General features: G+C 31.7%; 2 protein-coding genes across 10 annotated transcripts; both read left to right on the top strand.

Annotated features, from left to right (window-relative positions):
- The first annotated feature begins 1,448 nt into the window (after positions 1–1,448).
- On the top strand, positions 1,449–2,828 carry LOC128386989 (filamin-A-like). Its single transcript, XM_053346127.1, has one exon. It carries the CDS (start codon positions 1,822–1,824, stop codon positions 2,398–2,400), a length of 579 nt encoding a protein of 192 aa, XP_053202102.1. The 5' UTR covers positions 1,449–1,821; the 3' UTR covers positions 2,401–2,828.
- LOC128386937 (uncharacterized) lies at positions 2,815–6,050 on the top strand. Of its 9 annotated transcripts, XM_053346062.1 has the most exons (6): positions 2,815–2,954; positions 3,025–3,080; positions 3,170–3,548; positions 4,311–4,372; positions 4,504–4,559; positions 4,649–6,050. In XM_053346062.1, exons 3-6 carry the CDS (start codon positions 3,540–3,542, stop codon positions 5,140–5,142), a joined length of 621 nt encoding a protein of 206 aa, XP_053202037.1. In that variant the 5' UTR covers positions 2,815–2,954; positions 3,025–3,080; positions 3,170–3,539; the 3' UTR covers positions 5,143–6,050. The 9 variants fall into 9 exon arrangements, with proteins under 9 accessions (XP_053202037.1, XP_053202044.1, XP_053202062.1 ...); XM_053346069.1 differs by lacking the exon at positions 3,025–3,080 and having other exon boundaries at positions 2,816–2,954; positions 3,454–3,548; XM_053346087.1 differs by lacking the exon at positions 3,025–3,080 and having other exon boundaries at positions 2,816–2,954; positions 3,454–3,548; positions 3,666–4,372.
- Positions 6,051–11,854: the final 5,804 nt, after the last annotated feature.

Raw genomic sequence — 11,854 nt, 5'->3', positions numbered from 1 at the left:
TGAAGATGATGATGATGATGATGATGATGAATGATACAAAACTTAGCTAATATTATGTTTGTCTAATTCAATGAAATCATTTATTGTTGGCTTGGATTCGTGAAACAATTAACTCACACAGGGAATCGATATGTTAGAAAATGTTAATCATTAGTAAACTAATTTATATTAGTTGAGGGTTAATTAGTTGGTATCTAGATTAATTGATCCAGTTAATTTTAGGGATTGTGATATTTTTCTTAACTTTGTTTCTATTGTTACTTTCGCTTAATTGTTTACTTATTGTTAAAGTTTATCATCAGGTATTCATTTGAATATTAATACTTTGTGTATATGATAACATATCGATAATCATTGTACATTAACAACAATTAGCAATAAAATATCGTGATCATCACTTGATTAGCTCGAGTTAGGGAAACCCAATTTTGGTTAAGTATCAGATTTAACTAATTCAGTACTTAAATCAATCCATCACATTGATAACAAGTATTGTCGGATTATTATTAATGAATAGATGTTATTAATATCACTTTTTTCATATTGTTGATTATTTTTGGTTTTGCTTGTTCATTCATCGTGAAAATAAATAGATAACAGCAAAGAGAAAGTAAAATTGGTTCCAAAGTTATTTTGTTTACTGATGAGCAGCACTTTTTAAGGTTCCCAATTAATCAAACCATTTTTACCTCTCCTCATCTTCACATCATCATCTTATCATCTTTTATCTCCATCGTTGTCTTCCCCTTCTTATTTCGCCATCTTCCTCATCCTTTTTTTCATCTCTCTCATTATTCTGTAAGTTAATTTAGAGTCTGGGCCAAGTTGTAAATATACCCGATCATCAACCAGTCGATCAAAAATAAACGATAATCTGAAAAGAAAGGAAAGAAAGAAAAGAGAGAGAAGAAAAATATAAGTTTCTTTAAAGAAATTCAGTGGAAAATCAGAGTGAAATTATTCGTATGTTTTCAAATTTAAACGTAATTAGTTAGAATTGCAATCATAATCAACTGTGTTCTTTTTTCCACCCTCTAAGTATCTTCTTCCTCCTCCTTCTCTACACTAATATCACCATTTTCTCATCATCCGCATCATCTTCTACTCTCACTTGTTTCATTAGCATCGTACACTTTTATCTTCTTGGAACGATTCCCTATTTACATTTGATTCCCACTCATGTCAATAAATAGACTTTTGGGAACAAGTTCAAAATATCCTAAAATAATTTCCATCCCTCGAATTTCACCCCTTCTCTTCAAATCATCTTCACAGGCATCAACTCTCTTTTCATGAAACTTGCTAAAGATAAAAAACCACCGAAACTTTCCGAGGCAAGAGATTTTCTCTCTCTCTCTCTCTCTCTCTCTCTCTTTCTCTCTCTCTCTTTTATCTCTCTCATGAATTCGCTACTATGTGACATACATTACATCATTAATACTTCGTAAACTTTGCTACTTTTTTACAGAACATGTAGAAACCCCTACACCTTATTCATCCATCGTCGCATAACTCCATAGACTCATTACCTCTCTCTTTCTTCCCTCCTCATCTTTCCCACCCTCACTTCTGAAAATATTATGAACCCACCGTTTGTACGCACTTTCCATCAAAAAATAGAATACTTATCGTCATCCTCAATAAGAAATATTCACTTGTTTCTTTAAGGATAAGTTTTGTTTTCTCATCATCTTTCTTCGAGTTTTCCAGTTGAGTCTCATCTCTTCGCTTGAGGTTTTTTTTCACTCGTTCTCTTAGTCGGACACTTCGTTCCTTTCAAAAGTTGTGTTAAGTTTCTTCAAATAGGATTATATAAGAATCATGTCTTCAATTCTTGCCAATGGTCCTGGTCTTTCTTCAGGTAAAGCAGGTGAACCCTGTAAATTTACCATTCTTTCACCTCCTGGATCAACGAAATTTAATCCTGCCTCTTGTTCCGTTGCTTTCGAGGGTCCGTCAAAACCTGAGATCAAATTTGTGACCAACAAAGATGGTACCGTTGAATGTACTTGGACACCAAAGCTTCCAGGAAATTATAAAATCTATGTACGTTATGAGGATAAAGAAATCGCTGGTTCACCTTTTCTGTGTAAAATAACTGGAGGTGAAGAATTGGCCAAACAACAGGTTGGAAAGATAAAGTGCTCTGGTGCCGCATTGAAAGATGGTAAAACTCATGTAACCAATGAGATTGTGGTGGATACAAAGGAGTCAGGAATCATTGGTGGACTTAATGTTTCCATGGAAGGTCCTGCTAAACCGGAAATCAATTTCAAAAACACTTCAGGAGGCATTTTGATTCTTCAATACAAACCAACCCAACCCGGTAACTATAAGCTTCATCTCAAGTTCCAAGAGATTCATGTTCCCGGTTCTCCGTTCCAAATCAAAGTTACCTAAACACCAAAAAGAACAAACAAAATAACCAAACATCAACAAGAAATTATTATGAAGGAAATTCAGCAAAAAAAAATAAAACAAAGAAAAGGAAAACAAATTAACCAGAGAAATAAAAAACTTACCAATTGTAACTGAAGATCAACAAATTATCCAACTAATTGATTAAAGAAATTGTGATGGTCAACAGAAAGAATCTAATCTATGGTCACTAAACAATTAAAAAAAGAAAGAATTAAGTTAATTTTCAACGAAAATTAGAAAGAAAATGTAATCAAAGACAAAGAAAAACATCAAATAACCGAATGAGTCACAAATTTATTTGTTCTTTTCCCTCCTTTTCTTTTCTTCTCTTTCTTCTTCTCTGTCTAATTTTCTTTTTTGTTCTTCTTGACATAAAATTGACATAAAATTGTTGTTCAAAGTGAAAACTGTTTCTATTAATCATTTTACCTAATTAACGGATTTTCCATCTTAATTGTGTCTCTTATCCATTTATCCTTCTAATCCAAATGATGTTCAATTTAATCGTGCCAAGGATTATCTGTTTTCCAAAGGTAAGGTTACTTGTTTTAATCCGATGATCAATTAATTTACTACAAATTACTGTGATTAACAATTTATTAGGCAAAAATTGATGAGGAAGGTCCATGAGCTAATTTAACCTGATAACAATCAACAAGGTGAAAGATATAAAACAATTAATATTAGTACAGTATTTGAGTTAACAGGTTACCATTAATTAGCCATTAGCTTTTTTCTTTCTAAACAGTTGATTATATGGTTTGGAAACACACACAGAGATGAAGATACAATACCTGTAATATTCAATCAAGAGAAAAAGTCTTAATTAATTAGGTTATGTATCATAATTAGAAAAATAATTTTATCTAATTAATAGATTAAAACAAGTAAAGGTAAATATCATTTGATTTACTTACATACGATAAATAAACAAAGATAAATAGGAAGTTGAACCGATGTAGATTTAATTTGATCAACTAATTTAAGTCTATCAAGGTAGAGGATAAGGGAAAGTGAATTATTTATACACAGGTACGTATAAAAAAGGATGGGTCATCACTCGCCTCCCACCATCTCAAAGTTTATCCACATTACCGGTTACCGGTTTACAAGGTCAAATGGAAAAGGTAAATCCGGTTGACTTTCAATTAAGACTTTCTCCTTCTTGTTGTCTCTCTCTCATCTCTATCTTATTACAAAGGAAGATGCATCTCTCATCTCTCTTTTCTTATGATACATTTTAGCTCATCTTTTTGTTTGTTTTTTTGGAACCAAGGATTTACTTGATTCCATTATTTTTGCGCCGATTAATTTTGTCCAAGAAGTTGAGAAATAGGAAGATGATTTGATCTCTAAGTAATTCAGCTGATAATCGTTTGTTTCCCATGTTAATTAGATTAACTCTCGGCCGATAATTGAGAAAGATTCAACTTTCAACAAAAAATCAAACTGTAAAAAGCTTTATATCTTTACTATTTTATCAAAAAAAAGATTTTCTTTGTAAATATTTAAAATCAATTCTAATTTGGATCAATTTGAAGCAAAAACACAATCATCTGTGCAAATTTCCAACTGATTCCAACAGTTGGCCCCAAGATTTGCTTTAAATCTATTGCAGTTATCATAATGGTGACACTTTAACTTAAGTGGTTCCAGGGGTCGGACTAATGAAGTGCAAAAAAGGCCTTAAGGTGGAGTCCTTGGTCCTTGTGGAAGTTAATCTACCTCCAAGAAAGATTATTGATCAGTAACTGGTGTTGGCCATTAATACAATTGTCATCAAATTTAAAAGTTCAGCGTTTTTTTTGGAAAATATTTCTTATTCGTCTCATTCTAAAATCTTTGTTTTAATTAATAATTGTTGTCATCTAATTGTGATTTTCAAATAGCCGATAATGAGCAAAGATATCAAGATAACTGCTATTGGACACAGTGGCGCTGGTAAAACCTGGTAAGTTGTTCATGTGAACGATTTTCATTCCAAATTGATTAATGTAATGAATAATAATGTAATCATTGAGTTAACTATGATCGATGGAATATGATTGTGATTAAATTTTCTAATTAGCAAAATTTATTTAGTTTTATGACGCAGGAGCGATTTCATACTTTTCCATCCGAGACCATAACTGACATCGGTATGATTTTATCAACTATTTCTCGACCAACAATTAGCTTTTTGAACAATGAGATTTTACGATAAAATTAATCTTGTCATTTCCAATAGGTGTCGATTTCGTTAGATTAAAGTATTCAAAAGACGGAAAGCAATATAATGTCCAATTATGGGATACTGCTGGTCAGGAAAGGTTCCGATCAATACCTAAGACTCTATACCAATCAGCTCATGGAATTCTTTACTTTTACGATATCACGAAAAGGAAGAGTTTAGAGGCTCTCGAAAAAGTTTGGCACGAAGAGGTAATGATCTATTCTAACCGAAAAGAGCTGATTAAAGTTGTTGTTGGAAATAAAAGCGACCTAGAAGACAAACGACAAGTATCAAGAGAGGAAGGACAACGAATGGCCACCAAACTCTCAGCTTCATTCTTCGAGACAAGTGCTAAGAACGGGAAAAATGTCTCTCGTGCTATTTACGATTGTTTCGAAAGAGTAGTGGTAACTGCTGAACATCAAGAGGAAATCGCTCCAGAAAGGTCGAGTGAAATTATCAATTTGACAGAAACCGAACCAAAAGACTGGTCATGTTGTCCTTGTTGAATCAGTTTGAAATTAATCACACAATTTAATTGAAATCAATGCTTTCTTTTCATTCATTAATAGCATCGAGTAATAAGATAATTTTATTGAGGAATCATTGATTTCACTCCATCACAATCAGACTTGATAGGGAAAGAAGAAGATGAAGAAAAAGAAATCAAGTTTATTGTATCTTCTTTGGTTCGTAATTATATCAAATGATGACACTTAATTTGTTTATTTGTTTAATTATTTAAATAATGAAGATGTTTCTGAGAAATTGATTCACCCAATTAGTGATTGTCTTACAAATCTGTATCATACCATTGGTCATTAATGGGTCAAAAGTAACTGTTGACTCCATGTTTGGATTTGTTGAATAATGTCCTGTTCTTATTAATGTAGTGGTCATCAAATGCAAAGAGTAATAGTTATTACTCTTTGATCAAATGACCAGAATTACCTACTGGTCCACCTCCAGTGGTGTAATGATTTGATCGAGATAAAGTTGAATGGACTGAAGCTGAACCCGAATTTAGGATTGCCTGATGAATTCGATTGATTCAAGATCTAGAAATTGATGAATTTCTAAACTTGCACCAGAAATTTTTTAATTGGATTTCGAACTCCCAGTTCCAAGTGACTTTTGCGATAAACGTTTTTTTTCTTCTACAATTTTCATTTTTGACAACGTTTATGGAGAAAAGCTCAAATGCTAAAAAATTAAATTGTTGACCAAATTATCACTAATACGAATCAATAGACTAATGCCTTTACCATTGATTAAACCTCATAATATTGTTGAATTTTTGGAAAAAATAATAACTGATGCCGATTGTGATGAAATGGAAAAGTTATGAGAATATTTTTATGATAACTTTTATAAAACTGATGTAAGGTTTGAATTATCGCTATGGAACACAGCTAATCTGAACGATAAATGTTTTTTTATCCAAAGTTATGGATTTTCATAGAGAAAATAATTAACCAGCAAATAGTATTAATTTTAGAGACCATATTATCAACCCGAATTTGTAACAAAGTAAATGGATTCAAAGTAATCGCAACAACTTACAATTTTTCTGATTAATCTGATTTTTAACATTTATCCAATCGGCTCTTTTTTCGGGTCAACTAATTTTGACCATTTTCTATTCGGCTCTTATTTTATTGGCTCACCAATCAATTCACTCTTTCTCTCTTAGGTAGAGAACATTGTAAATAGGTATGGAATTGACTCCACGATTAATTGTTAACTAACTATTGGTCTCTTTTTTACAGGGAGGTCAATTATTATCTTCGTTTATAATTAACATCATTATCTTGATGAATTAATGTCAAAAGGCAAGTTATTAGGATACAAAGCGAAACCTTTTATCCTTGTTAAAGTACAGGTAAAAGGTAGGGCTCGGGCAACAACAACAATCATTATCATCATTTTCTGGTTTATCATCATCATCATCATCATCATCTCTCTCTCTCTCTCTCTCTCTCTCTCTCTCTCTGTTAAATTAATAATTTATATTAGTATCATAACATTTCAATTCAGTTAATAAGTGTGTTTCTGTCTGAGTTTTATCAACAATTTAAGGATCTGTACCAAAGTAATCAACATGTTGCATAGATTAACCTTAAATTTTTTCATTTATTACAGAAATCAAATAATAACCTTAAAGTGCATTGGCCGAAATTTAATCATTATTATCCAATCAAAGACTGATGATGATGATTAAATTGATTACCGGAAATAGCGATCATCATCATCATCATCATGAAAATGATAAAGAAAAAATTTCAAGGTTATTGAAAAGTTACAATTGTTGATGTTACAGTTTCTCTCTCACTGATCATTTACAATGTAACAGTTTTTTAATTATCAATGATTACTTTTCATCTGATTGTTTTGAGTATCTGTTAATAAGAGTTAACATCTTAATTGTAATTCCAACTTTGATCATTATCAATGATTAACATATTGTTACAGTAGTTGATTATTCCCACTGTGATTCAACTAATCAAAAAGTTATTGATGATGATTAACAGCTTGAAATTTAACTTTATTAGAACTTATTAATTTACATAATCAATTGCGGTAGTTTGATTTATATTTTTTTACCTTTAAATTACTGATTTAAAGTTCACAATCAATTGTGTCTATGATTGTGATTATTTTATTCAATTGTAAGTGTTGACTTCATTTATATTAGTTAATCAATCACAGTTTGATATTGGAATCAAGTTTAAGATCAAAATACCTCTAAAGTTATAATGGATAAATTGTTTTCTCAACAATTTATATTCTCATTGATTTAATAATAAAATGAATAAGAATATTTTTCAATCACAATTAATGGAAAATGTTCAAATAATCAACTAACGAGAAGAAAAATAATAACAGTAATAACTTTAATTCTCGATCTAATAAACCTCTTTTCAGTGCCGATACCATATTTAATTTAATGAGAAACTAAACAGCAGTTAACTAATTGTTGTGGAAAATACAATTAATTTAATTGCGCCAACTGACTAATACTTCATATATTATACATCAGGTTGCGCTGAAGGTCCGATTTGACAATCAACCAAATTAGTGACAAAGTTTTTTTGAATTACATATTGATTGATAATCTATACATTTGTAGTAATAATTAGTCTTAGATGATTGTAATGACGATGAGAGAGTGAAAAGGGAAGGCCAATTGTACTCGAGTTTCACAAGGAAGGATAATTTGGACATTAATGTGACAATAATCCTGTTTGAATTTAAGCAAGAAAAGAAAATGGGTAAAGGTTATGTGGTTCGGACCAAAGGTATCGTCCAGTATCGTCCAAATTCACCAACTTTTAAGCTCTTAATCCTAATTCTCACCTTAAGGCAAAGTGTTAACAATCAGAAAAACAATAGATTTCCAGTGATTGTCAAAGAATTGATTACAATTGATAGATTCGGTTTAGTTTAGGTGCTGTTGAGAATGGTAATTTTTGCTCCGATTAGATTAGGTTAAGTTTGGTTCGGTGTGAGATGTAATTAATAACAGCAATTAATGGCCCGGACAATCAACCTATCGAGCAACAATACCTGTGAATCTTTGATATTTTAACTTCACTCTATCCAAATCAACAAAGACAAAGGGATTAGCATCAATATTTAACTAAGAGCTTAAAAATTGGTGAATTTGGACGATACCTCTTTGTTTCTGTTTTAGAATTGAGGGCGGAAGAGAAAAAGCCATAGGGAGGATAAGGATGAGGATGATGATGATGATAAAGAAGGAGAAGAAAATGTAAAAAAAAAAGGTGAAGGGGAAAGAGAACGGAAGTAAGGAAGAAGAAAGATGATACTTTAACTTTTACTTCCCTTTGAAAAGAATATTTTTTTTCTTCATCTTCATCATCATCATTACATTTTCCTCTTTCTTGTTCGTCATCTTCTTTCTCCTTTCTTTTGATCTTTTATCCTCTTCCAAAGTGAATTGATAAGCACCAGGCTCGTGTCTCTACGCGTCATGTCACTTGACCTCGACCCGTAAAACCTCATTGACTGTAGCTTTCACTCGAGATGCAACTTCGTCATCATCTTCTTCTTCTTCCTCCTCCTCCATCATCACACCCTCTCCTTCTTCATCATCTTCACTGATTTGACAAGACACGCGAAAAGAGAAAGGAAGTGAGGATATAAAATAGACGAAATTACTCAGCTTAATCTCTCTTTCTACTATTAATATAATCAACTTTTACTATCTCTCAACAGGCATTCCTCTTGTAATCGTTATCCCCATAGCCAGATGATTTTGGTGACCCAAGGACCTTTTCCAAAGTTTATACTCTGTGACCTCAACACACACACGATCCAATGAACAGTTACATTTGACTTTTATATTAATAATATACAAGAAAACCTTTTCTCTAAGTAGATATCTTATCCCTCGGCGACTTCCTCCCACTCCCTTAATGAAACATCTTGGACTTTGGTTTAGCTTGAATTAACTTTCCAAACAAAGAAATTGATTGTTTTAATTATTGTCACTCTCCATTATCCTTACATCATAAATTGTTGACAATATACTTTGTTTTTATGTGTCGCAATTTCATTTAATCATCCATATCTTGAGTTGACACAATCCAATATGAAACTGGCAAGAAACACCCAAATTTATCACAGTTATGATTGTCCATCAACAATCAGATTAATCCAATAACAATTATCCAACTTTAATAGCATCAATCAGAGTAACAATCAATCTGCTATCTTTTTTTTTTCATTGTTAATCTGAATGAATTTTCAATTTAGTTTGAGTTTACTAATTTCTACATACAGATTACCTTTGATTTAGTTAATTGTCATTAAATTGTCACTTTTCATTTAATGAAAAGATTAATAGATGGCACTAATGTTGTTAAATTAAATTGTAATTGAATGTGATTTCTTTTGTTTTGTTTTCTTGATTGTTGTACTCAACTGAACAATCAGTCAACTGTGAACCTGGTTAATGTTAATTCAGTTTGCAACGATGTGTGATGAGGTTAACACCCACCATTACTATTTCATATTGTCAATTGATGATAATTCATTAATTGTGACTTGGTCTTCGTACAAGTTTCTCAATATATTCATTTACCTCCATGATAATCATCAAAAATTTCCAACAATTAACTCACGTTCCAATATCGAGAAAGCATCAACCTTGATTCAATATGAATTCCATTGATTTGGATCGAGTCAATCTATTAATTATTTGATTCTCTTTAATCCTTTAATAGTTATAAGGTTAACTAGACACATTTCAACAAGCTAATTGTGTGTTGATTAATCATTTCATCAATTAAGAATCTCATGTTAATGATAAACTATCAACATAATTTTGGAGCCAGAAATTTGATCACTTTGGTTTAATGAAAGAATAATTTTCTTGAGAAATTTAAATTGTTTGACATTCTAAATGTTTATTACCGAATGTCAACTCTCTCTCCTATTACAAGATAATCTTAATCTTAAATCTGCTTTTGATTTAATCTAATTGTTGTATAAGAAAAACAATATTTTAGCCACGTGATCAACACCAATTTATCTTCACTCTCTTTCCATCATCTGCATCATCATCTTGTTTCCTCTTCAATATCATTCTCCTGAACTCTGTTTAAATTACTTAAGATGACAATCATCAAGATGATGATGATGATCCTTTATTTTTACAGAAAAAAAAAGACAACACATTACAAGTCAATAGATGAAGACAAAGATGATGAGGATGATGAAAGACACAACATTTGGTAGACTTAAAGTGTATCCCTAGATGTTGTTTTCTTGCGACACCTCAAGAAAATCGTTTGCCTTTCTAATATTCATCTTCTCTCTCTCTCTCTCTCTCTCTCTCTCTCTCTCTCTCTCTCTCTCTCTCTCTCTCTCTCTCTCATGTTTCGGATGGTTTCACCGTCTTAAATACAACCTCATGTCTCCATTTGCTTTTTCTTGTATCTCCTCAGGTAAACTCAATACCCTCTCAAGTGACATGGCTTCAAGATGTTGGTTTCAGAATCGTAACCTTTTTTTTACCTTAATTTGTGACTGTTTGTTTGCTTGTTTATGTTGTCGTTGTTGTTGTTGCCACTTTAGCTTTTGGGTCCAACCCTTGTAAACGCATGATAATAAAACTGTGGCACCTTTTTTATGGTCTCAATGAAAACAAACTCATTTTTTACCTCATTCACTTTGAGAGGTAACAGAAAAAAAACCCAAAAAAAAACACCAACAGTTTTTGAATATAACGGACTTTTCATTTTAATATATTTGCAATTGTGATTAAGGTATTGATTATGATGCAATAATAATAATTGCATTTCAATTGATGGCAAAGTAAACAATTCGATAACAATGAAGGGCAATATCGCTTTCGTCCATTGATTTTCCAACTTTTCTGGCCCAATTTCAGTGCTTTTCATTGAAAATCCTACCAATCAATTTGTTACTTCATTCACAAAAGCGTAACAATTAAATTTGTCTCTGCAATTTAACCGTTTGCTTTACCTTTCGCAAGATCGGCAAGGCAGTAATTAACTAATTTAGATGTTGAGTCTGTTCTGGGTGTTCAATGTATTGTTGTTTTAGTGCAAATTTCATTGAGTGTTTCAAGTTTTTCCAGGTAAAAAAAAAGAGGAAAGGTAAACCCATTTCTCACTATTATCTACTCATCATCATGTTGTTACCTTATTCTTATTATGTCTTTTCTTAGTTTCTTTCTCCTTTGATTTTTGACCGAATCTCAAATTGTGTGACCTGAACCGAAACGACCAAGGCCCGACCAATTTACTCTCATCACCTCTATCATCATCCTCTTCATTATCATCATCATCATTATCTACATCAATTCCCGGGGATTTTAATCGATTCCATTGCAAACATTGAGTAAATTAATTATTCTCAATACTCGATTACACATTAATCACAACAATAACAATAAAAGTTAGCAAAAAGAGCGAGTGAGAGTGAGAGTGCGAGAGAGACAATTATCATCATCATTATCATCATTTCTACAATGGAAACTGAAAAAGATACGTTTCAAAACTGTTCCAATGTTAAAGATTAGCAACTTTTTTGCAACATTGCAAAACTTTTTGTTGTTGCTCTTGTTGTGTGTTGATCTTTGCACGGTTTTACACAATTGCTATGCAACCGAACATCATCATCATCTCTCACTTTCTTCTCTTTCTTTTTTCTGCTATTCATTCATTTATA

This window comes from Panonychus citri, unplaced genomic scaffold (genome assembly GCF_014898815.1).
Source record: "Panonychus citri isolate SS breed McGregor unplaced genomic scaffold, ASM1489881v1 Contig00002, whole genome shotgun sequence".
Taxonomy (NCBI): domain Eukaryota; kingdom Metazoa; phylum Arthropoda; class Arachnida; order Trombidiformes; family Tetranychidae; genus Panonychus; species Panonychus citri.
This window is presented reverse-complemented; position numbering and strand designations above follow the sequence as displayed.

Coding starts and splice junctions, on each gene's coding strand:
- LOC128386989 (XM_053346127.1), top strand. CDS start 1,822: ATGTCTTCAATTCTTGCCAATGGTCCTGGTCTTTCTTCAGGTAAAGCA.
- LOC128386937 (XM_053346055.1), top strand. CDS start 2,910: ATGATGTTCAATTTAATCGTGCCAAGGATTATCTGTTTTCCAAAG. Junction 2,955..4,310: donor GGATTATCTGTTTTCCAAAG/GTAAGGTTACTT, acceptor ATTTTCAAATAG/CCGATAATGAGCAAAGATAT. Junction 4,373..4,503: donor AGTGGCGCTGGTAAAACCTG/GTAAGTTGTTCA, acceptor AAATTTATTTAG/TTTTATGACGCAGGAGCGAT.